The 22,408-nt window shown below is 42.0% G+C and overlaps 1 protein-coding gene across 4 annotated transcripts in view; it reads right to left on the reverse strand.

Moving 5' to 3' along the window:
- STON2 (stonin 2) overlaps nucleotides 1-22,408 on the reverse strand; it is a 159,661-nt gene that overhangs the window by 46,960 nt on the left and 90,293 nt on the right. For 3 of the 4 annotated variants that reach the window (XM_040477922.1, XM_040477919.1, XM_040477920.1), the window contains one exon: nucleotides 16,850-17,020. The exons of the other annotated variant lie outside the window; for it this stretch is intronic. In XM_040477922.1, the coding sequence (XP_040333856.1) occupies nucleotides 16,850-17,020 (171 nt within the window). The remainder of the gene's footprint in view (nucleotides 1-16,849; nucleotides 17,021-22,408) is intronic. 4 annotated transcript variants of the gene reach the window in all.

Genomic DNA, 22,408 nt, shown 5'->3' on the forward strand with positions numbered 1-22,408 from the left:
AAAATGGCTGTTATTCATTCATCAAGATGACAGCACTGGAAGAAGCCACCTGCAAGTCCTCACTAGAGCCCCAAATTCTGTTCTACCCCTGCTCTTTCTGAGTATGGCTTTTCAGCTTGATTTCTCAGTTTTTCCTTCAATTCTGTGAGCACACCTTTCCCCTCACCCCTCCATGTCCTTCCAATAAACTCTCCTTTAAAAAAAATTTCTGGGACACCTGGGTGGCTTGGTGGGTTAAGCATCCAACTCTTGATTTCGGCTCACATCACAATCTCACAGTTTGTGAGACTGAGCCCTGCGTTGGGCTCTGTACTGACAACACAGAGCCTGCTTGGGAGTCTCTCTCTCCCTCTCTCTCAAAATAAATAAATAAACTTAAAAAACTACTTTAAAAAACTTAACAATTTCTAGTTAGCCAGAGTCTATTTACTGTTGCTTACAATCAAAGAATTGTACTGATTCCTTCTTTCATTCTCCCTATATTGACATTACCTATTCATGTGGCACTAACCACAAAAGTATAGCTTGATCAGTTACACTGTGCAAATAAGAAATTTCATCTTCTTGAAACTCAGTCCTCAATTCTTTCATGACCGCAGTGTGATTTTTCTTTTCTGTTTATGTTTACTTATTTACGTTGAGAGGGAGAGAGACAGAACAGGTGGGGGAGGAGCAGAGAGAGGGACAGAGAGAACCTCTGTGCTGTCAGCGCAGAGCCTGACACAGGGCTCGATCCCATGAACCATGAGAGCATAACCCCAGCTGATATCAATATCAAGAGTTGGATGCCCAACCAACTGAGCCACCCAGGTGCCCCAGTGCAGTACTATTTTCAAAAACTATGAGCTTTCTGACATCCCAGAGATGGTTCTGCTGTGACACTTACATCAGGAAAAACAATGGCAGTTTCAACTCATTGGCTCCTAGAGAAATGAAGAAGGGGAAATCTAGCTAAATCTGGACATTCTCAAAAAAAACCCAGACAATAAAAAGGTATAACTGAGAAAGCATTAACTACCCTCAACAAAGTATCAGGCAAAGATTGTTCTGCAGCTGTGCCTAAGTCTAATTACTATCTTTTCTTCACTGATAGCTATAATAATGAGCATTGATAATATAAGTAGAAGAGCAAACAATACTTTGTAGAATACTATTTAAATGAGCACTTCTAAAAATCAAATTATCCTAAGTAGGAAGCATGGGGGAAGGGGGTGGCAATCTGCAGAAGCACTGTTATAACTGGAAGGGTGTTTGGGGAACCAGCTCAATAATCATGCACCCAGACCCTTTATGTTTCGCAAAATCAGACCACAGGTCAACATGAACAAGAGAGATTTTTTTAAAAACAAAGAAATTATATCTCCAAATGAGTCTAAGCTGGCAAGTCATACACATATTGCACTGATGCAGTTGTAACATTAGGCGTTTCTGGATTACATCTTTTTGAGATGTAATGTGTTTTTAGAAACTATGGTGTTTTTTTCAGCATGACCTTAATGGTGGCAAATCTCTATTCCTGGACATTGACTGGACTGGATTCTCAAAAACAGTCAAAACCCAGAGTCAAAGCTAGTGAGTAAATTTCTATAAATATATTTCCTTTTTTAAAAAATGGGGACAAACACATTGGGATGCCTGGTCGCTCAGTTCCTTGTACATCAGACTCTTGATTTTGGCCCAGGTCATGATCCCCAAGTTGTGGAACAGAGCCTCTCATTGGGCACTATGCTGAGCATGGAGTCTGTTTGAGATTCTCTCTCTCTCTCTCTCTCTCTCTCTCTCTCTCTCTCTCTCTCTCCCCCTCCCTCCCTCCCTCCCTTTGTCCCTCTCCCCCGCTTGTACTCTAAAATAAAATAAAAAAAATTAATGAATTTTAAAAAATGGTAACACAACACAGTGTAGGTTTTGGAGTTAGAGAAATCTGTATTATTATTATTTTTTAATTTTTTAGTGTTTTATTTTTATTTTTGAGTGAGAGACAGCACGAGCAGAGGAGGAGGGGAGAGACAGAGACAGGGAGGGAGACACAGAATCCGAAGTAGGCTTCAGGTTCTGAGCCGTTAGCACAGAGCCCGATGTGGGGCTTGAACCTGTGAACCACAAGATCATGACCTGAGCCCAAGTCAGATGCCTAACTGACTGAGCCACCCAGGGTCCCCAAGAAATTTCTATTCTGACACTTGCTGGTATATGATCTTGAACACAAGACAGCCTACTTGAGTCCCAATATCCTTATATGTCAGAAGGGACTAACAGTCTGATGGGTGTAGTTGGTAAATGAGATAATGTATATGAAGCTATTATATCTTTAGCTTTTAGCTTTTATTATTGTGACTAAGGAAGGAGAAGGCTTTTGTCTGTTGAGTGTAAACAGGTTCTGAAATGACTTGCCACAAAACAGTTTACAAATTTTAGCCATCACCATTAGTGAGTGACACAACTTGCACTGTCTCTGGATTTATGCAATCCAGCACAGACCCAGAAATTATTTCTAAAAGGACCCTAAGAACAAAATACAATGACACAGTCCAAGTACTAAAGCTGGAGCATTTATTCACAGGTGTGCCTCTTGGTGTCAGAGGAGGCCTAGATGCTCACGTTCTAATTCTGACCCATCCCTAGCAATGCCCATGATGAGGCCCATGCAGAGACGGTAGCTTTTGGTGCAGGGGAAAATGAAAGAACTGATGGAGGAAGGAGAAGGGAAACCGGATTCACTCAGAGGACATCTTTAACCCATAGACATATACACTAAGGCACTGCAGGAGGATCAGGGTCAGGATGGCTGCTTTAATAAGCTGCATCTTCAAAATTCAGAAGGGCTGTTTTCTACGGTGGTACTAGCCAGGAAGAATAGGCTGGTCTTCTGATGGTCAAGCTTCATTTGTTTCAGCAACTGAATTAACAATCTTTCCTTGGTGTTTGCCTAAAACCTTATTCTGCTCTACTTCTCTGGGAACAAAAATAGGTCATCAAATACCCCACAAAATCTGGTTACCTTGACCCCTGAGTCTTAGTGTCCTTGTCAATAAGATGAGGAAAATCACACCTATTTCACAGTACTATGCAAATTAAATGTGATCTCATAAAAGCATCATTATAGTGTCTGACACATAGTAGTTGCTTGATGAATAAGTTATTATTGGCTTGAAACAAAGAAGCAAATGCAAAATGTTGCATCTGAACTACTAAGAAGATAATCTATAGATTGAGAGAAAAACTTAGTCTAGTCTGGATAATTCTACAATTTGCTAAATCTTGGTTTTGAACAATTGCTATTATATCTTTAATGTATATTTTCTTCAGATACTTTCTCTATACATCCTTGTTTATCTACATATATCTTACAATTTTGCTTTATTAAAAGAATTAAAAGCCACTTAACCAATTATCCTTGAGAAAATCTATTCATGAATATCCAGGTCTTGTGCTACACAGGTCTGACATTTTCTTTGAATTACAGAGCTAGAGGATGAGATTCCACAGAGGATGGATATTCACTAGATGATGAAATATTCCTTCAATCAATCCCCTGGACCATGTGTGGAGTACAGGGGGTCTGTTTCTGTTGTGATCATGACTGTATACCTAACAGCACAGAGTTAGTGGAGGAGTTCTTTTTCAGAGGGGAAAAACAGGAACTGTTCATTCTGTCATCACTGTCTCTTTCACATAATAGATGTGTATGTCCTGTAGCGAGTCAGGGATAATGTGCCAAAGACAGGAAGAGACTGGGTCAAAGGTGTCATTATCTTGTTTGAGACTTCTCCACACAGATGACCACCTTCACGCTTCAAAAACAATGGCTCTCCAATTGTTTTATGGCGATGGTCACTTTGGAAGAGCAATAAACCAAAAGACCAAACACAGGAGACCCTGAATTAGGGCTGGAAGACCTGTCCTTCTGCCACTCAGGGAATTCATTTAATACCCTTGGGCCTCAACTTCCACATCTGTAAAGTGAGTAGGGTGAATTAAATAACACTGAATTTGTCTCGTGTTTAAAACTGTATAATTTATACCCATTCTTCTACTTTTTTATTGTGAAAGACACCAATGGAAACCACCCCACTTTCACCAGAATGAAGAATAAATTATGGCTTTGATCATAAAAATGAAAGAAATGATAAAATATGAATTCAAGTTAAATATATATACAGTGCTGGGGTACCTGAGTGGCATCTTAACCTGTCTGTTAAGCATCTGACTTTGGCTCAGGTCATGATCTCACAGCATGTGATTTTGAGCCCTGCATCGGACTGTCTGCTGTCAGCACAGAGCCCACTTTGGATCCTCTGTCCCCGCCCCCTCCCCACCCCTCCCCTGCTGGTGTGTGCTCTCAAAAATAAAATAAAACATATACATACACACACACACACACACACACACACAGACACACATAGACACACATACTGCCATCCTGCAGTCATTACCAGAGAGCTGCCTGCCCCTTGTGTGAATGACAGAACACTATCTGTGAATCCTCAAAATGGCTCATTTAATTCCAACTTATGAACTGTCAAGACTAACCAGGGCTGCAGACAGATGCGATGCCTCCTCCCCACTAACTGTGGTCAACATGTAAGCTGTAGGCAGCATCAGGAACAAGTGGTGGAGGTTAAGTCATGTTGAACTGGGAAGCAAAAGTGGCAGCCAAATTGCTGAATACAGAGGTGTTCTGCATGAGCTGATCATGGCTAACATTTGTTGAGTATTTATTCCAGGGCTTATAGGCATGTGCTTTATATACATTACCTAATGTTTACCACCTGTACTTTGTGGGTCAGGAGGCTAGGGCTACAGAAGCTTAGGGTCCCAGCTCTGCTACTCAGCTATAATGTAATGGCCACTCTTTCACAGAGGGGCTGAACCGGGGACCTCCTGTTTCCTTTCTCCTGTGCCTTCTTTCCAGGTCCAGTGATTCATATTCCTTCCTCTCATTCCTGAGAGATTGGGTAGCTCAGAAAGTTTGACACTTGACTTGCTCTTTGACTTTTAAACAGTGTTTTCCTCTAGGTGCCAAATTGTTCCATGACTACTCCTGTCTTCCTTGATCAAATCAACTGGTACCAGTGGTAACCCTAGGGCGCTTGCTATGTTAGACATTAGTTGGTGTGGTCAGTTTGAGCTAGGATTTGAGCGTTTACAGCAAGACATGTTGTAGACTTGCAGAATAGGTAAAAGTGGGTCAGGAACTTAGATTACCACTTCCTAGAAGACAGAGCTGAATGCACATTCCTTTTTGCACTGCACTCAGTTTTGCATCCAGCCATCAACAGGTAAAGAATCAGTATGATATACCAGAAATAGCAATGGAATAGGAGGGAGTAGAAGAACATGGGCACAGGTCTCCATCACCCCCATTCCTGCCCAGCCACTGCTCCCCTCTCTTCTGCCCACACTGGAATAAACCCTGATATTGAGAACTACCAAATGTCAAGGGGTGTTTCTAACTCAGGAGGAGGAAAGAAGAAAAAAGGCTGAAATCTCGTCATCATATTAAAAATGGTAACAAGTTGGGGCGCCTGGGTGGCGCAGTCGGTTAAGCGTCCGACTTCAGCCAGGTCACGATCTCGCGGTCCGTGAGTTCAAGCCCCGCGTCAGGCTCTGGGCAGATGGCTCAGAGCCTGGAGCCTGTTTCCGATTCTGTGTCTCCCTCTCTCTCTGCCCCTCCCCCGTTCATGCTCTGTCTCTCTCTCTCCCAAAAATAAATAAACGTTGAAAAAAAATTTAAAAAAAAAATGGCAACAAGTTTCCAACATACACTATATGCCAGACACTGTGCAAAAAAATTTTCTTAGATGATCTTATTTCCTTCCCACAAGGCTCCTATGAGAGGGACATTATTATTAACTCCATATAAAGACAAAGAAAATGAGGCACAGAGATGTTAAATAACATGCCCAAGCTGTACAGGTAGGAGCTGGTAGAGCTGAGATTTAAGAGAACCTTTGCCACTGGAAACAAAGGGATTTAAAGAATTGTGTGAAAGTGCTAGAAAAGGGCAAATTCCTAGGAAACCAAGAGACGCCTGGAGCTGACCTGCTCTGAAACTACCTCACAAGGGGATATCAAATAGAAAGGCAACACATTCCACATATTATCTTTGTTGATCATAGTTTTGTAAATGAAGGAGGGGCCAGTTAATAATGCCTCGTGAGACACATGAGCCTGATGGCCTGGCTGTTTGTCAACTCAACACAGTTACGTCCTGGTCTTTGGCCAACATGGCATACCGTACTATCTCTGCCCAAGTAAGTGAACATGCAGAGTGGACATACGTGTGCATGTGCGCGCGCATGTGTGTGTGTGTGTGTGTGTGTGTGTGTGTGTGTGTGTGTAGGATGTGTGCAGCATAGGCACAAAGCCCATAGGCACACCTTGCATTCTTGGCTAAAATTCCTTCCTCCCCATAAAGAAGAGAGATTATGTGACTGTTTTAGTCATTCTTCTCTTCCTGGAATGACTTTGGGAGGCCTGTGGTCTGGCTGGGGTTTAACCCCCCGGTGGACCAAGCCTAAAGGCCGGCGACTGACACACTCTGGGCCTGTGGGTTTGGGTGAGAAAGGGAAGCAGGAACAAGTGTGCAGGCAAAGGCTGTCCTCTGCCGGGAAAGCTGAACTCTCTCAGCTATCCATACTCTCTATCTATACCTGTTCTCAAGATAAATTGAAGTTATTTGGCTTTTTGAAGCTAGAGATTTCATGCTTTCTACAGAAGCTTAATCAGTATAACTTCCCTAAGTCACTCTCCTCCAAACTGCAAACTCAGTGAGACCAAAAGGAGTTAGTTGTATTTTCTAATTTAATCAACTCCCCCCTCTTCCTCCTGTACCTGGTTGATGAATTCTCGCTTTTCCTTCCTGGCAGCATCTGGTCTAGGCTTGCTGTTCAAATGTGCAATGCTAGCTCTGGTTTCATAATGCGAAGGCCTGTATTGATCCTAACTGTACTGGTTTACAGGAACCTGCCAATCCTCTGGAAAATTGGTATCTTCCTGTTTTTTAAAGCAAAGAGATTTCTGGAGTCCCGTCAACTCTTTGTGTGCTTATAATCACCTTTTGATTGCAAACTCTTTGTGTTTCCATTACTCAACACTTCAGGTAAGAATTCTGTTTAAGAAACATGTCCTTGCTTGTAAAACCTGTCAGTCACATAAGGACACTTACAGGCAAATTAATTAAAAAGATAGAACCACATGATTTCAAAGCTCTTCTTGCTGTCTCCTCCTCCTCCTCTCTCCCTCCCTCCCTCCCTCTCTTTTTTTTTTCTTTTTCATCCACTGCTTTTATTCTCTATACTGTCTTCTAACAACCTCCTTCCAGGACCTTGCTTCAGTTCATGGATTTTGTCACAAAAGACTAACCAGTCCCATCAAGGAAAATGAAAATCTATCTAATGATCAGATCAATTACAAGAGCCCTGGGTTTTTTGTTAATTTCTTACAGCATATTCTGGGTATGGGTTGAGATGGTAGAGAAGAGAAACAGGACAAGTAAATCTGAAGAACCTGAAGGGCACAGACTGTGATGTGATCATCTTTGCACCCTCCAGACAGCCAAATGCAGCACTGTCAGTCTAAAACAAATGCTTACTGAGTGACTCCTATGCAGAATCAATGGTGAACAAAACAGATTGGGTGTTTGCCTCCCAAAGACCTTAGCCTCATTATGAGAGAGAAAATTGACTTTAAAAAAAACGGGGTGCCTGGATGGCTCAGTCAGCTAAGTGTCCGACTCTTGATTTTGGCTCAGATCACGATTTCACGGTTTTGTGAGTTTAAGCCTCGCATCGGGCTCCACACTGACAGTGTGGAGCCTGTTTGGGATTCTCTGTCTCCCTCCCTCTTTGCCCCTCCCCAACTCACTCTGTCTCTGTCTCTCTCAAAATAAATAAACTTAAAAAAAAAGATAATTACAAACTATACTAAGTATGATGAAATAAAGGAACACGCTTAGCAGGGAGCATATGCCTGGAGCCCTGCTCTAGCCTGGGGGGTCAGGGAAGTCTTCCCTGAGGAATCTTTGACACTGAAGTGTAGACCTAAAGTATGAGGAGTTAAAGGAGCTGCAAATTACAAGCCCTTCAAGAAAGCAAAGGCATTTTCTACTTTTCCAACAACCGGAGTTCCAGTTTTTGTGTGTGTATGAGAGACGTGAATGAAATGCTAGCAATGTCATCCACATCTCTCATTCTATATGCAGTGGAATTAAAATCCCCACTTAAGCTGCCCAAGGCCACTCAGGCTAGGACTAGACCCCCCAGGGGCTGCTGGCTCCCAGCCCAGAGCCCACTGGACCACACCACAAGAACTGGGAGTTTCAGTGGCCACACCAGACTTAAAAAGCAGTGCTGAGGGAACTCTGAGACATACAGACCAAGGGCTTATCCCATATTCAAATGGTATGTAGTGGGTCAGGGATAAAAGTTTTTAAATTTTTTTTTTTTTACATTTATTTATGAGAGACAATGAGAGAGCACAAGTGGGGGAGGGGCAGAGAGAGAATGAGACACAGAATCGGAAGCAGGCTCCAGGTTCTGAGCTTTCAGCACAGAGCCCGATGTGAGCTCGAACCCACAAACCGTGAGATCATGACCTGAGCCAAAGTCGGACTCCCAACCCAAATGAGCCACCCAGGCGCCATGAAAGTTTTTAAAATGGAACTTTTAAGAACTCAGTGCTGCTTCTAAAGAATGGCTGGAGACATTCAGATATTTCTGACCAAAATGTTTTCGTAAACCAGCAACAAAGAGTGAACCAGGCAGACTTCTCCATCTGCGTGCAAAGTGAAAACACTACTGTGGTGATGTGATTAATCAATACAAAGTGGTATTTAAGGTCTGCTGACTTCACCCATTAGTCCAACAAGAACTACAATTAGCCCTAAACTCTAATCTTAACCCACCTGAGAAGCAGCCCCGAGTAAACAGGCAGGGCATTTTTTAAATGCCAGTGACAGACACCTCCTGGGAAGTTAATACCACCTAAGTGACTTTCCTCAGCAGCTTCCCCATTTTCGTTCCTCTCTTTGCAACACTGCTACAGCAAGTAAAGACTAACACCTCCATTTCTCAGTCTCAGTTAACTTGTCCTTCCTTCTCAACAAAGATACAGAGTTGATTAGAAGGACTGGTAAATACAGAGGGAAAGACCCACATTCTGGTCGACTCTGGCATCTCCAAACTTAGAAGTGAACACAACATGGGCAATCATCCAAGAGCTTCACTACCACCTATTTGTTAAGCAAAGACAGTAAGAGAAAGGTTCCCAAAAGAGAGAGAGAGAGAAAGGTTTCCAAAAGCTGCCAGGAGGCATCTCTCAGAAGACAGGTCTCATTAAGAAGGCAGGGAAAGATACTATAGACTACCTCTAAACCTCAAATCCTTCTCCACTTCACATCTCTTCAGGGGACAAAAGATTGGAAATGTCCCTCCAATCAAAACAAGATCTCTCTCAGCCTTTCCATGATTCTTAGCCCCTGCTTTGTGTTGGCTTCTTTGTGTCTGCAAAGAAGCTGCTTCATTGAAACATCATAGAACACACACACACACACACACACACACACACACACACAGTTGTCCCTCAGACAATGAGGTCGCCTGCATACAGGCATTTCCAATGTAGGCAGGAGACAAAGCCTGCAGAATTCTCAACCTGTTGCTATAGTAGCAGAAAGAATGTGATTCAGGCAGCTCTGCTGAGATCCATATCCAAATCCCTCCAGCTCCCAAAGAGAACATTAACCCTTCACTACCCCTTCTTGGGGGCAGAATCACCTGGGAAGAATCCTAAATTTGTCCTAGGCACTGGATATCATACTCTCAGCATCCACTCACTCATGCATTCACTTAGTACCTAATTAGATTCTCTTATGTTGGATCCTAGGTTTTTGGTGGTAAACAATGCAGCTATGGCCCTTGAGACTGAGTAAGAGGAGGTGTAGGATATTAAATTATTGCTCAAATAACAATATATTATGCAGCATTAGCGTTATATGGGAGACACAAGAGGTTTCAGGCAAAACCATCACCAGAATGGAAACAACCTATCCAAGAGAACCAGCTTATACAGTAATGGTAGCAGACTCCATATAGTCAGAGCCATTGCAATTACTTGATTGTTTGCATGTGCTAATTTGACAAGACTACCCCTAGAAATGCCTGTTCCAATCATATCATGGCTCCTACGAAGCATTAGTTTAAGTGAGTTGTTTAATCAAATCAGCTTTCCACATAAAATAGAAAGAGCGTTGTTTGTTAGAGAACCACTGCAAGCAATTGGTGAACAGTCACTAGGCAACAGAAATGGCAGGTGAGGGCTCAGAAAATACATGAAATAAGTACAGTCACAGGGACCCTGGGAGGACTTCTATCTAAACAGTCCCCACCCCAATTTATTTCTGTGATCAAAACAGTAACAAAGAAACCTTAGGAAATAGAATTTAGAAGTGACCTATAATCCAGCTTATTTTCCTTAACATTATAATACAGAAATCTTATATTATTGAATACCTTCCTGCTAGAATTCTTTATTTCCCATGGAGCATAAATACTAGGAGGGAGGGGCTTCTTAGGAAGAGAAACCCATTAGGTAATCGTAGCCTCATCTGCTTTTTGTGAAACAAGGCAGCATCGATAAGACTGCCAAGAAAAAGCTGACAAACCAAGAGGACAGGTTTCTAATCTCAGATGGCCAGTAGATGTGGCTTCATGGAAGTTACATAGTCTTTTGTATCTCAGTTTCCTCGGAAGTAAATTTAATACACTATGCAGATCCAAAAGCACAGAATGGTCAATAGCAATGCCTATAAACCTGTGGCCTGAAATAAAGTATAGTTGACCCCTGAACAACCCAGGAGTTGGGGAAACGGACAACCCACACAGTTGAAAAATCCACATGTAACTTTTGACTCCCCAAAACCTAATCACTAATAGCCTACGGTTGACCAGAAGCGTTACTGATAAGATTAACCGTCAATTAACATATTTTGTATATGTTTTATATGCTGTATTCTTAATACTGTAAGCTAGAGGAAAGCAAATGTTATTAAGAAAATCATAAAGAAGAGAAAAATACATTTACATTACTGTAAAAATCCATGTATATATGGACTTGTGCAGTTCAAACCCACGTTGTTCAACATCAACTGTACTCCATTGTTATTCTTAGTAACACCGTAAAACATAGTTTCTGTTGTGGAGAGTATCTGAGAAACTCAATCATATTTCGGAACATGGGTTTCCTATCTCGACCAGAGGCACAGGACTATAGATCTTTCATTAAGCAATCCAGAAAGAGACAGGTAATCAAAAAGTATATTCACGAAAATCTCTTTTAACCACTGCAACATTGGGCTAGTATTTGGGAAAAGGTTCCAAATGATCTGACTAGATGGAAACTCATTTCTTTTTGCCTTGGAAAGAAGCGATGGTAGCAAAGGGATGTGATGTGACCTAACACAATGACTTCACCCCAAATCATGCCCTTCCTGGAAGTGGCCAGTGAATAACCGAACTCATGATCCCTTTACACTTCGGGGAATGGGGTGAGAATAGAAATGGAGGCATTCTAGTGCCATATTTCTTATCTATCAAGTTTGAGGTAATTATAGGAATTTTTTTCCCTTTAACACTCCATTGCAGATCATAGCAGCAAAGACACTTACTTCTACACTTTCTGGAACCCAGTTTTGACTTCACCAGCTTTTCAAAGAAGGAAAAAATATAAATCCCTCACATGTCCTTCCCCCATCATGGGAGTTTACTTTAATGACCCTAATTCTTTACTTCTCTCTGTACCCATGCCCTCTGCCACGTGACTTTGCAGTTTCTCTCTGCAAATTTGTATTTCCCTAGCTTTTGACAGTAGATTTGGCCATATGGCCTGCTTTGTCCACCAGGATGTCAACAGTCAATGGCATAACCCAGAAGCTTGAAATGAGCTATAGCTCATTGTGGCTTTTTCTCTTCTATGTCTGCTATCATTGTGAGAAGAACGTGCCCAAACAGTTGATCCGAGAGAAAAATTGAGGGACATGTAAAATAAAGCCACCCCCGATGAAGCTAAGTCAAGATCAGTTGATTCTTCCCACCCTAACCTGCAGACATAGGGGTTAATAAAAATATATTGTTGTGGGGCACCCAGGTATCTCATTCGGTTAAGGGTCCTACTCTTGGTTTTGGTTCAGGTCATGATCTCATGGTTCCTGGGATTGAGCCCCAGGTAGGGTTCTGTGCTGATAGTGCTGAGCCTGCTTGGGACTCTTTCTCCCTGTCTCTCTGCCCCTCTCCCCCCCCCCCCATGAACTCATGCCTATTCTCTCTCTCTCTCAAAAATAAATAAATGAACTTTTTTAAAAAAGCGTATTGTGTGCTAGTGAGATTTTGTGGTTGTTTGTAATGTAACATTATTGTAGCAACAACTGATACACCCACCACAGCAAAAATTCACCTGTAGTTTAAGGGCTAAAACGTTTGCCTTGTTTTCTTAATAAGTAACAAGTAAGGGCTGTATTACATCCCCAATGCCAAAGACTTATTCAGGAAATCTATACAATGTTCTAAATCTCATGGGATACAATAGTAAAAGTGTATAATTGCAGCCATCAATCTGCACCTGTGAATTTTTCTCATCTAGGATCAGGTCAATGTGATTGCCCAAAGGTGACTATAAACTTTTCTTATGTGGCTCGAGATACAGTAAAACCTTGATTTGCAAGCAAAACTCATTCCAGAAACATGCTTGTAATCCAAAGCACTTGTCTATCAAAGCGAATTTTGAGAATTGCCTCAGTTGTGATCATGTGACATTCAGCATCACGCACTACTCGTATTGCCAGACATTGCTCGTTTATCAAATTAAAATGTATTAGAAATGTTGCTCGTCTTGCGGAACACTCACAAAACAAGTTACTCGTGATCCAAGGTTGTACGTATATCAAATCAGTAAAGAACTCTGAACCGCTGGAGTGTTGTTTGCCTAAGTACAGAGGAACTGGAATCACTGCATCTTTCCGTAATGTAAGGGACTAACAAGACCATTGGCTTATTGGTTTTCAATCCTAGCCAATCACCAGAGCTTTCTAAATTACAGATTCCTAGTCCCCATCTATAGATATTTAGTTGAATAATCTGACATAGGTATATGTGTTGTTAAAAAGTTCTCAAAGTAATGTTGATGATCACAAGAATTGGAAATGTCCCCCATCTAACAGAGTTCCTCCATTGATTGAATTTCTCATGCTGAGTTGCACTAAGCATTTGTGGTGATGTTAGCAGACCAAGAAGTGAACACAGGAGCACTATCTCCAGGTGACCACATGAATTCATTCGTTATTATTAGCGTAACAAACCATTCCAATGTTCAGTAGCTGAAAACAATATGCACTACTTATTGCTCCTGAGTCTTCGGATCCATTTGTGTGACCTCTCCTGGGCCAATTCACATGTCAGGTCAGCTGGCTGGTCCAGGATTTCCTCCTCACATATCTGCTCAAGACCACCATCAGCTGGGGATACAAGGGTCTCTGGGCCACAGCAAGTGGGTCCAGGAGTGTCCATATGGTGACCGGGCTAGATTCTAGGTGAGCAAGTAGAAGTGCGAGAGGCCGCTTAAGCCCTATGCTGGGGACTGGTACACATTCACCCTTCTACTTCTGCACATTCTATTGGTCAGAGTAAGTTACAAGGCCAAGCCCACATTCAGGGGCTGGGTAATTAGACCCTACCTCTTGACAAGAGGAGCTACAAAGTCGTATCACCAGACATTAGCTTCAAAGTCTACTATACAACCAAAGGGAGAAAAACGTTGCCTTAAGTCAAATATGATTTCTCAGTACAGGCCGAGGTTTTGACCCTAACTTCAAAAAAAGTTATACAATCGTTAGGGTGAAGTTTCATTCGATACTCCTCATTTCTACTCCTGCCTGCATTCACACACCTTACTTACTCCTCAAGACCTCGGTCTCATTCCTTTCAGCACTTTCATATTATCCTCTGAGGTTTTTAAAGATGATGTGGATGACATGCCATCCTTATGAGGACTTGTTCAGGGTGAGTCTTTCCATGATGTCTCTTCTTGGCTTAGGATGTGTCTACAGATGAAATGTGACCAAATGATCATAGGGCTACATCCTGCAAAGGACCCCACAGCATTAACCGAAGAGCACCAATGCCTAAGAAATATTACAGGAAAAAGATAACACACTAGACCAGAAAAGAGCCCTGAGGAGCAGGAAACTGGCACTCACTGAAGATTCCAGACCGAGGCTAATTATATTCTAGCCGCCAGCTGCTTCACTCCACTCCTACTTCACTTGCCGGTGTTTGATCACTTAGGAAGCGCACTAAAAGGGCGGTGACTGGATCAACAACCGTGCCCCTGACCCAGGCCCTAAGATGTATGCAGCCTGGGGGTATGTAGCAGCAACTTATTACAGCATCCCTACAATAAAGGTGTTCTTTCTGTTTTTTTAGAGAAACCACCCGACCTTTGGAAGTCTCTAAACACCTCCTTGTGAGATTTCGGACAGCAGGGGGTGGTAGGGAAAAGAATTCCAGCAACCAGGAAACACAGGATGGCAGAGAAGTGGCCAGGGCTGGGTAGTAGTGCGTGGAGGCTCTTTGGAAGGGATGTGGATACAAAGAATGGAAGGAGAAAGCATGTGCTGCTCACACGCAAGGTTGTCTTAAGTGCATATTTGGTCCCCAAGCATGTGGCCAGTCTTCAATCTGCTTGGTATCACTGCTCAAAAGACTAAGCAACAGGAATGGATGAAAAACACAATGAAATGAAAAGAAATGCTAAACTCACCAGAGAGATGCCTCAGAAAAGCCAAATTCAAGAAGGTATTGCGTTTAATTTAGTTTGAGAAAAAAACTCCATAAAGTTTTGAAAATGTGTGGACCGGCCATCAATAGGAGGAAATGTTGCTGCACCCCTCCAAATTGTCTTCCACTCCCGAGCACTTGATCGGGGAGTGAGGCAGGTATGGTAGGACTGGTGATGTTTTAGACCTGAACATGTAGGAACCAAACCGCAAACACTCGTGAAGGCTAGAAGCGCTACCAAGTGCGGTCAACTCTGCGGGTGGCTTGGAGTGGCATCCGTCTGTTTCTCAATCACAACTCAATAGAGTCGAAAATATAAACTTCGCATCCCAGGTAAAATTACCATAATCGTGCCCACCCTCACTAGGCAAAAAAAAAAAAAAAAAAAGTAAGTGACATTCTTGGATGGTCTCTTAATGAGCGGGCTGATTGGGCTGCAGTCAGACTATGCTTTTGATTAATTAGCCAAGAGGAAACCAAAGCTATAAGAAAACAAACTACTCATATGATCACCACAGGAACCTTGATAATGATAATGATGACGAATTACTCATTTCTTTTCAACAAAAGATAAAATGTATCGTCCGGAAACTCAGAAGTAGGGTATGCAATCTAAGAAGGGGATTTTCACCCTGCCTGTGCCCCTCCCCACTTACACACACACATGCACACACAACTTCATACCCTTCTTGGTACAGTACTTTTTACGGCTACTGTTTACCGCTGCTCTGAAAACCTACCTATGTGATGTACAGGTTGCTCCTTATAGAGAATCCTTAAGTTGCCTGCACAGTGGTGCCAAGAATGAACCTGTACTACATTCGCAGGGACACTCGGGCACAGGCCAAACTTCCACATGTGTCATGGGAGTGCCTCAGCTTTGGGCAGTTTCTACTGCAGTTTCTAAGCCATTCTCTTACAAAACCCCCTTAGCTCAGATGTAACCACAATACAATTCCTCAAGGCTAAAGGAATGGGGCCGTCTCAAATATACTATAGTGGTGTAGTTTCAAATTCACATTACACTTCTAGCTTTATCTTTCCTACAACCTTTTTCCTGAAATCTCCCCAGGTAGTAAAGTTTGGGCTAGGCCAGGAACCAGAGGCAGCAGTTTTATTCTTTCCCATGCCAGTGCAATCAATGGCTTGTGTTTAGAATAAATATTTGAAACTCAGAAGCCTGCTAACAATGCAGCACTTGATTACTCTGAATTACTCTCACCCACAGCAATTGAGGGAGAAGTCGTTGGCACCAGCCCCACGGAAAAAAAAAAAAAAAAAACCTGCTTCCCAGCCTCCTCCGTTTGCCTTCCAACCCTCCCCTCAAAGAAGTCTCAACACACTACACAAAGATCTCAGTTTTCTCCCTTAAATACCACATGAATCCCACATTGAACATCTGACTTTCTTCTTCCCACAGCAGCACAGATTTACTTCAATACTTTCATGTTCATATATATTTAATTAGACCAACTTATCTTGTAACTCTCTTATTCACACCCCTCTGCCAGCATCCTTCATTCAACACTGAAATCTTTTAAAAAGGGTTTTCTGTTTGCTCATTTTAAGACAAAATGTCATCTTGGTCTGTTCTAAAGCTATAGTAACAAGCTACTTCTCAACTTAGTCAGAGGTGCCCATGTATTAAAATGGCCACAATCCTTAGCACTTTCCTTCCTTCAAAAGCTATCTGGTAAATGCTATTCTTTGGGTTTCTTTTCTTTTCTTTTCTTTTTCTTCTCTTTTCTTTTCTTTTCTTTTTTTTTAGGAGGGCCAAAAGGGTAAACTGTACTAACCAGAAATAATTAGTATGTTAAGTTTTGTTTCAAGGCCGGACTAACAGGTTACAAGTTCTAATAAACCCTGCTGGGGGAAGACATTTCTTTGTCTTGGGACCACTGAGAGCAAACAAACAAAACACCTTTAATTCCATCAGAAACTCTCCCATCTAAACATAACTGAAAAGAAAAGCCAACACCAAAGCAAATGAACTAAGTGGTCCCGCTGCTGGCAGCCCTTACCATTGGGAGCAGAGGCCCCCTCCGGACCCCCGCAGGGGCTCTGGCTCCTCCTGGGGTGGGGTAAGGGTGGTGAGGGGTCCAGGACTTGGGTGCAGGTAGAGGTATGCTCCGTGCATGCTTGAACAGGACTCACCGCCGTCTGCCTGCCTGTCTGCCACTCCGTCCTCTCGTCTGGGTGGGAAGGGCCAAGATGAAAAAAAAAAAAAAATGTGCAGGTTACTCACTGGCCTTCCCAGGCGGGCACACCCAGGAGGAGGGAGAGGCCAAGCACAGACAGGGAGATTCTTCAGAGGCCATGCCTGAGATCTTGATTCTGATTCCTTTTGTTAATACTTCCTGAACTTTAAACCCAATCTGCACCAACATGGGTATTTTGGGGGAGGCCAATAACACTTGGGTAATTAGATTCCAAGAGCTTCATGCAAAGGTTACTTTGAAAAGGCAGTGCTTTAGTGCACGTACTTTTAAATTTAATCCTGAAATTTGTTTCCGCTGTGTTTGAGCGTTAACACTAGAACAGGAAATGAGAGTAAGGGGGCCACCTTGGTGCAGGGGCCTGGAAATGCCTGGAGCAGGCAAACCTGGGTGTGATTAAGACAGTGAATTTCTCTATCTTTTAGGCACTAAATTTTAGAGAAACAGGATTCTCAACAGTCTCCTAAAGTCTGTGAACCTTGCCTTGTATAAGAGACACAGGCTTGAAATAAATAGGTATCCAGAAATCAAGATTTTAGAAATGGATTCCCACTGAAAATGCAAGACCTTGTTACCTGATAGCCTGACTTCTGATAAATCCTGAAATGAAGCCTTTCATAAATGGAGGGACCCTTCAGTAATTTGTCCTTTTATCAGTAGAAGGAGGTGGGGAGATAGAGCCAAGGGTGAGGAGGACGGAACTAACCTTATTAGTATCGACTGTGGACGAGGTACTTCTCTTACCTAATCCTGAAAATGCCTTTCTGAGGGAAGTATTCTTCCTCTTTCACATGTGAGCACCCTGAGACTCTGAGGTTAGGTAGCCTGGCTAGGGCTCAGCCAGCTAGGGAATGGAAGACCCAGGATTTGGACCCAGGTTTGCTTGAATCTGAGACCCAGACTCATCCACCAGGTATGTCACCCACAGTTATGTCACCCACATTTCCTGGTATTCCACCAGGTATGTCCCCCACAATTCCTGAAGAAATAGTCACCTTTTCTCCTTTTGCAGTCCACCTAAGCCCAAGTTACCTTTTCTTAAATTTTTACATCAGTTCCAAAACTAATGTGCCGTGAAATACAATTCTGCAGGATATTAACAGGTGTAATAAAGGTTAAAAACAATGTACTGTATAGTTTTCTGTATGGTAGCTTTTCACAATCTTTAGCATAGGTACCATATATGGTACACCTCCAAGCTTGAGACTTAGTGTGCCACACGTCCTTTCCTGAAGCCTTTGTGAGTGGGAAAAGAGGATATTTTGGGTTGGGGAAACACTGTTCTAGAGATGGGTCACTGTTGTACTTTTCTCCCCCTCTGCTACAATCTGAATGTTAGCTTCCTTCCAAAATTAACATGCGGCATCCTAATGCCCAAAGTGGTGTCAGGAGGTGGGGCCTTTGGGAGGTGATTACATAATAAGGGTGGAGCCCTCATGAAAGGGATTCCAAAGGGGTTTCCACACACTTGCCTAGCCCCTTCCACCATGTGAGGACACAAGGAATCTTCCACCTACAAGAGGACCCCTGCCTGACCACGTTCCCACCCCAGTCTCAGATTTCCAGCCTCCAGAACTGTGAGAAATAAATTTCTGTTGTTTACAAGCTACCCAGTCTGTGGTATCTTGTTACAGCAGCCCAAGTAGACCAGGAAATCTTTTTTTTTTTTTTTTTAATTTATAAAAAAATTCATGACAAAAAAGTTCAAACAGCATACAAGGGTATAAAGGAAAAAGTGAGGATCTACCTATTCTTTGTAACCACCAGTCCCACTCCCCAGAGGTAAGCATTCTTAGAAATTTCTTAGGAATCTGCTTTAGAAATTTTTATGCATATGAAGCACATATGAACACCCTTTTTAAGATATCACAATTGGGATTAAAGCATACCCACAATGCGTTATTTGGCACTTCAAAAAATGTTAATGATAGAGTTGAGATTTTTCATATCAGCCTACAGAATTGCTACTGATAAATCAGAGAAAAGCAAAAGGAACATCTATAATATGGGATTACTGCTTTATAAAAGGGTCCCCTACCTGGGTCACAGTATACCTCAAGACTAGAAGTCACAATGCCCAGCCTCGCCTTCCGGTTCTGTGTAACTTCCACACTTGACATTCATGTATAAGATGGAAAGAACCTAAACCCTACCTCATATCACAGGTTGTCGTGAGGATCGGTAACAATGATGACAATGACATCCCAGCCACCATTTATTGAGCAGCTACTCTGTGCCAGGCATTTTTCTTAATGCCTTCTATGTATTAATTTAAGCCTTGCTCTCAGCAACCCCGTGAAGTAGGTATTACTATTAGACCCATTTTTACACATTGAAAGAGCCATCTCCCACTGCATACCCAGCACACAAGTGCACAATAAATGCTTGAAGTTGTATCAATTAAGTAAACATGATGTCAGCAACCTTGATCTTTGACACAATATACTCCTCACAGTGGCACTGTAAAGCGGATCCCATTTTTCCCTTAATAATGTTATAATTAAGGGTTCTGTTCCCAAACCTCACCTTGGCTTACTATAAATTCTAGACATAATAAAGTCTTATAGAAACACAGCTACAACAAATCTCATAATCATTCAAAACAGCGAAATGAGGTTCCATGGCTCAGAGCATTTGAGAGATTGGCTGCTACAACCCCTCCTCTTTATTGATCAATGAAATCATATCCAGAAAATATGTGGGTCTTCTCTAAGACCTTGTTACACTATCTCAGCATGAAACAATTTTTAATTGTGCATACATTTCAAACCCATGTGATTAAGGGACTCCAACATAATTCTATATGTATATACAAAATATACCGTATCACAAATCTGACACAACATTAATACATACGTTAGAACAAGCATCGAACATTTAATTAGAAGTAGCTTTCCCTGCCTCCTTAGAATTTTAAAGGTCATTTCAGGAATGGTGTGACTGACTCAGTTCTCCTAGAAAGACTAGGAATAATGTGAATACCATCTTATTCTCTCAATATATTTTCCTATAGAAGCCATAGGCCTTCAAAATTAGTCCACTGGGTACTTTTCCCCTACACATGGTGGTGGCAGCACTTCTACAGTTTGAGGCATCACCCCGGGCCTTAACTTTAGTTCAGGGTGCCCATGCTTTGACCCGATCCTCCTGTCCATCTCTCTCTCATTCTTTTCTTTTCTTTTTTTCCTCCCCATCTATCTACCTTCTCAAGCAAAGAAAGCCTTGACTCCTTCCCTCCTCCAGCTGTGACTCTCACACCCATATTAGACTCTGGTCAACAGCACAGTATTGAGAATGTGATAGGAGCTTATTCGTTTGGGGGGGGGGTATTTGTCCCCCATCCTGCCCTCTTAATTTAGCACAATCTTCACGTCCAATGCATTATTTCTTATTCCCAATTACATCCGGCCATGACCATCCACGAAGAAAGAAGTCTACGCCAGGAATGGATGGCGCAGCACTGCTCTGACATATGCATACACTTAAAAGACACAAAATGCTTGCTTCAGCTGCTCTGCAATCAGCAGTTGGGAAGGGGGCACCTGGGGGGCTCAGTCGATTAAGTGTCTGACTTCAGCTCAGGTCATGATCTCACAGTTTGTGACAGCTGGGAGCCTGGAGCCTGCTTGGGATTCTGGTTCTCCTTCTCTCTCTCTCTCTCTCTCTCTCTGCTCCTCCCCCACTCACAGTCTCTCTCTCTCTCTCTCTCTCTCTCAAAAATAAATAAACATTAAAAAAAAAAAGGGTTGGGAAGGAACAACAGTGCTCGATTGCATCCAAGACAGGGCTTGGGTCCCAGTTTAGTTATGTTCAGATGAAGTCAGAGGTCAGAGTTCCAGTTTCCTGGACTCTAAAGTGAGAATCATCTACCTCATAAGGCTGTGATTGAAGATTAACTGAAAAAAGTATGTAAAACATTTTGTAAATGGCACAGCACCACACAAATATCAGATAGTGACCAACACGGCTTCCGGCTCTCTAAATGTGTTGGCGGTGGAGCACGATAATTGCTTTAAAAGAGGAACCAAGTTGTTTCTGTTCATCATCTCCCACCACATGGCCTACTCAGCTGCTGTTCCCAAGGGAGGTCCATCACGATATTAACTGGCAGGTGAGCATAGATCCAGAAGAAAACAGACCAGCTTAATTTCATGTGGACACAGACGTTTTCCTCCATTCTTGCTTTATCAGATTTTCTGAACTACTTCCTTTTAGCATAATTATAAACCTTTTTGCTTTAAGCCTTTAAACTTTTTGTTATAGGGGCACCTGGCTGGCTCAGTTGGTTAAGTGTCCGACTCTTGATTTTGGCTCAGGTCATGATCTCATGGTTCATGGGTTTGAGGCCCACTTCGGGCTTTGTGCTGACAGCACTGAGCTTGCTTGGGATTCTCTCTCTCCCTCTTTCTCTGCCCCTCCCCAGCTCACACACATGCTCTGTCTCTCTCTCAAAATAAATAAACTTAAAAAAAATCTTTTTGTCATAAAAAATTTCAAGCATATATAAAAGTGGAGACAAAGGTGTAACAAACCTCCATGTATACATCACCAGCTTCAACAATTACCAACTCATTCACATCTTGTTTCACCCATTTCTCTCCCCATTCTGGATTATTTGGAAGCAAATTTTCAGTATCATATCATTTTATCCATATACATTTTTGCAGGTATCTCTAAAAGATAAGGATTCTGTGTGTAAACATAACCAAAAAAGATAAGGATTCTGTGTGTAAACATAACCAAAATATTACATCAAAACTAAACTATAATTACTATATTACTGTAATCCAATATCTGGTTAGTGTTTAAATTTCTACAAATCTTTGAAAGATTTTTTTTTTTTTGTACTTTGGTCAAATCAATTAGGCAACTGGTAGATACATGTTGTCTTTTCTAATCCAAAGTTTCTTCATCCATCTTTATTTTTTTTTCCTTGCGATTTATTTGTTAAAGAAGCTGGTTCGTCATATAGACTATCCCATGACCACATCTTGACAATGGTGTGATTTAACATGTTCGTCTGCCCCCGTATTTCCTGTGAATTCACAGTTAAATCTAGAGGCTTGACTCAATTCATGTTTGGTTTTTGGACAGAATAGTTACTTGATAGGTGTTCTTGTGTACTTCCATCGGGAAGCAACTCATATTTGATTACCTCTGGTTGTGTGCACTTGGCAGCATTGAGAATCAGCGTCGAGGGCATTACTTCATGGGGACTGGAAAATGGTGATTTTTCTCCCTTTACTTCTTCATTTATTAAATGGGATGCTATTATTATTAAAAGTTGATATTTGACTGAAATTAAAGCATGAAATGAAATGAAATGAAATGAAATGAAATGAAATGAAATGAAATGAAATGAAA

Source organism: Herpailurus yagouaroundi, unplaced genomic scaffold, assembly GCF_014898765.1.
Source record: "Herpailurus yagouaroundi ecotype Mexico unplaced genomic scaffold, PumYag 141, whole genome shotgun sequence".
Taxonomy (NCBI): domain Eukaryota; kingdom Metazoa; phylum Chordata; class Mammalia; order Carnivora; family Felidae; genus Herpailurus; species Herpailurus yagouaroundi.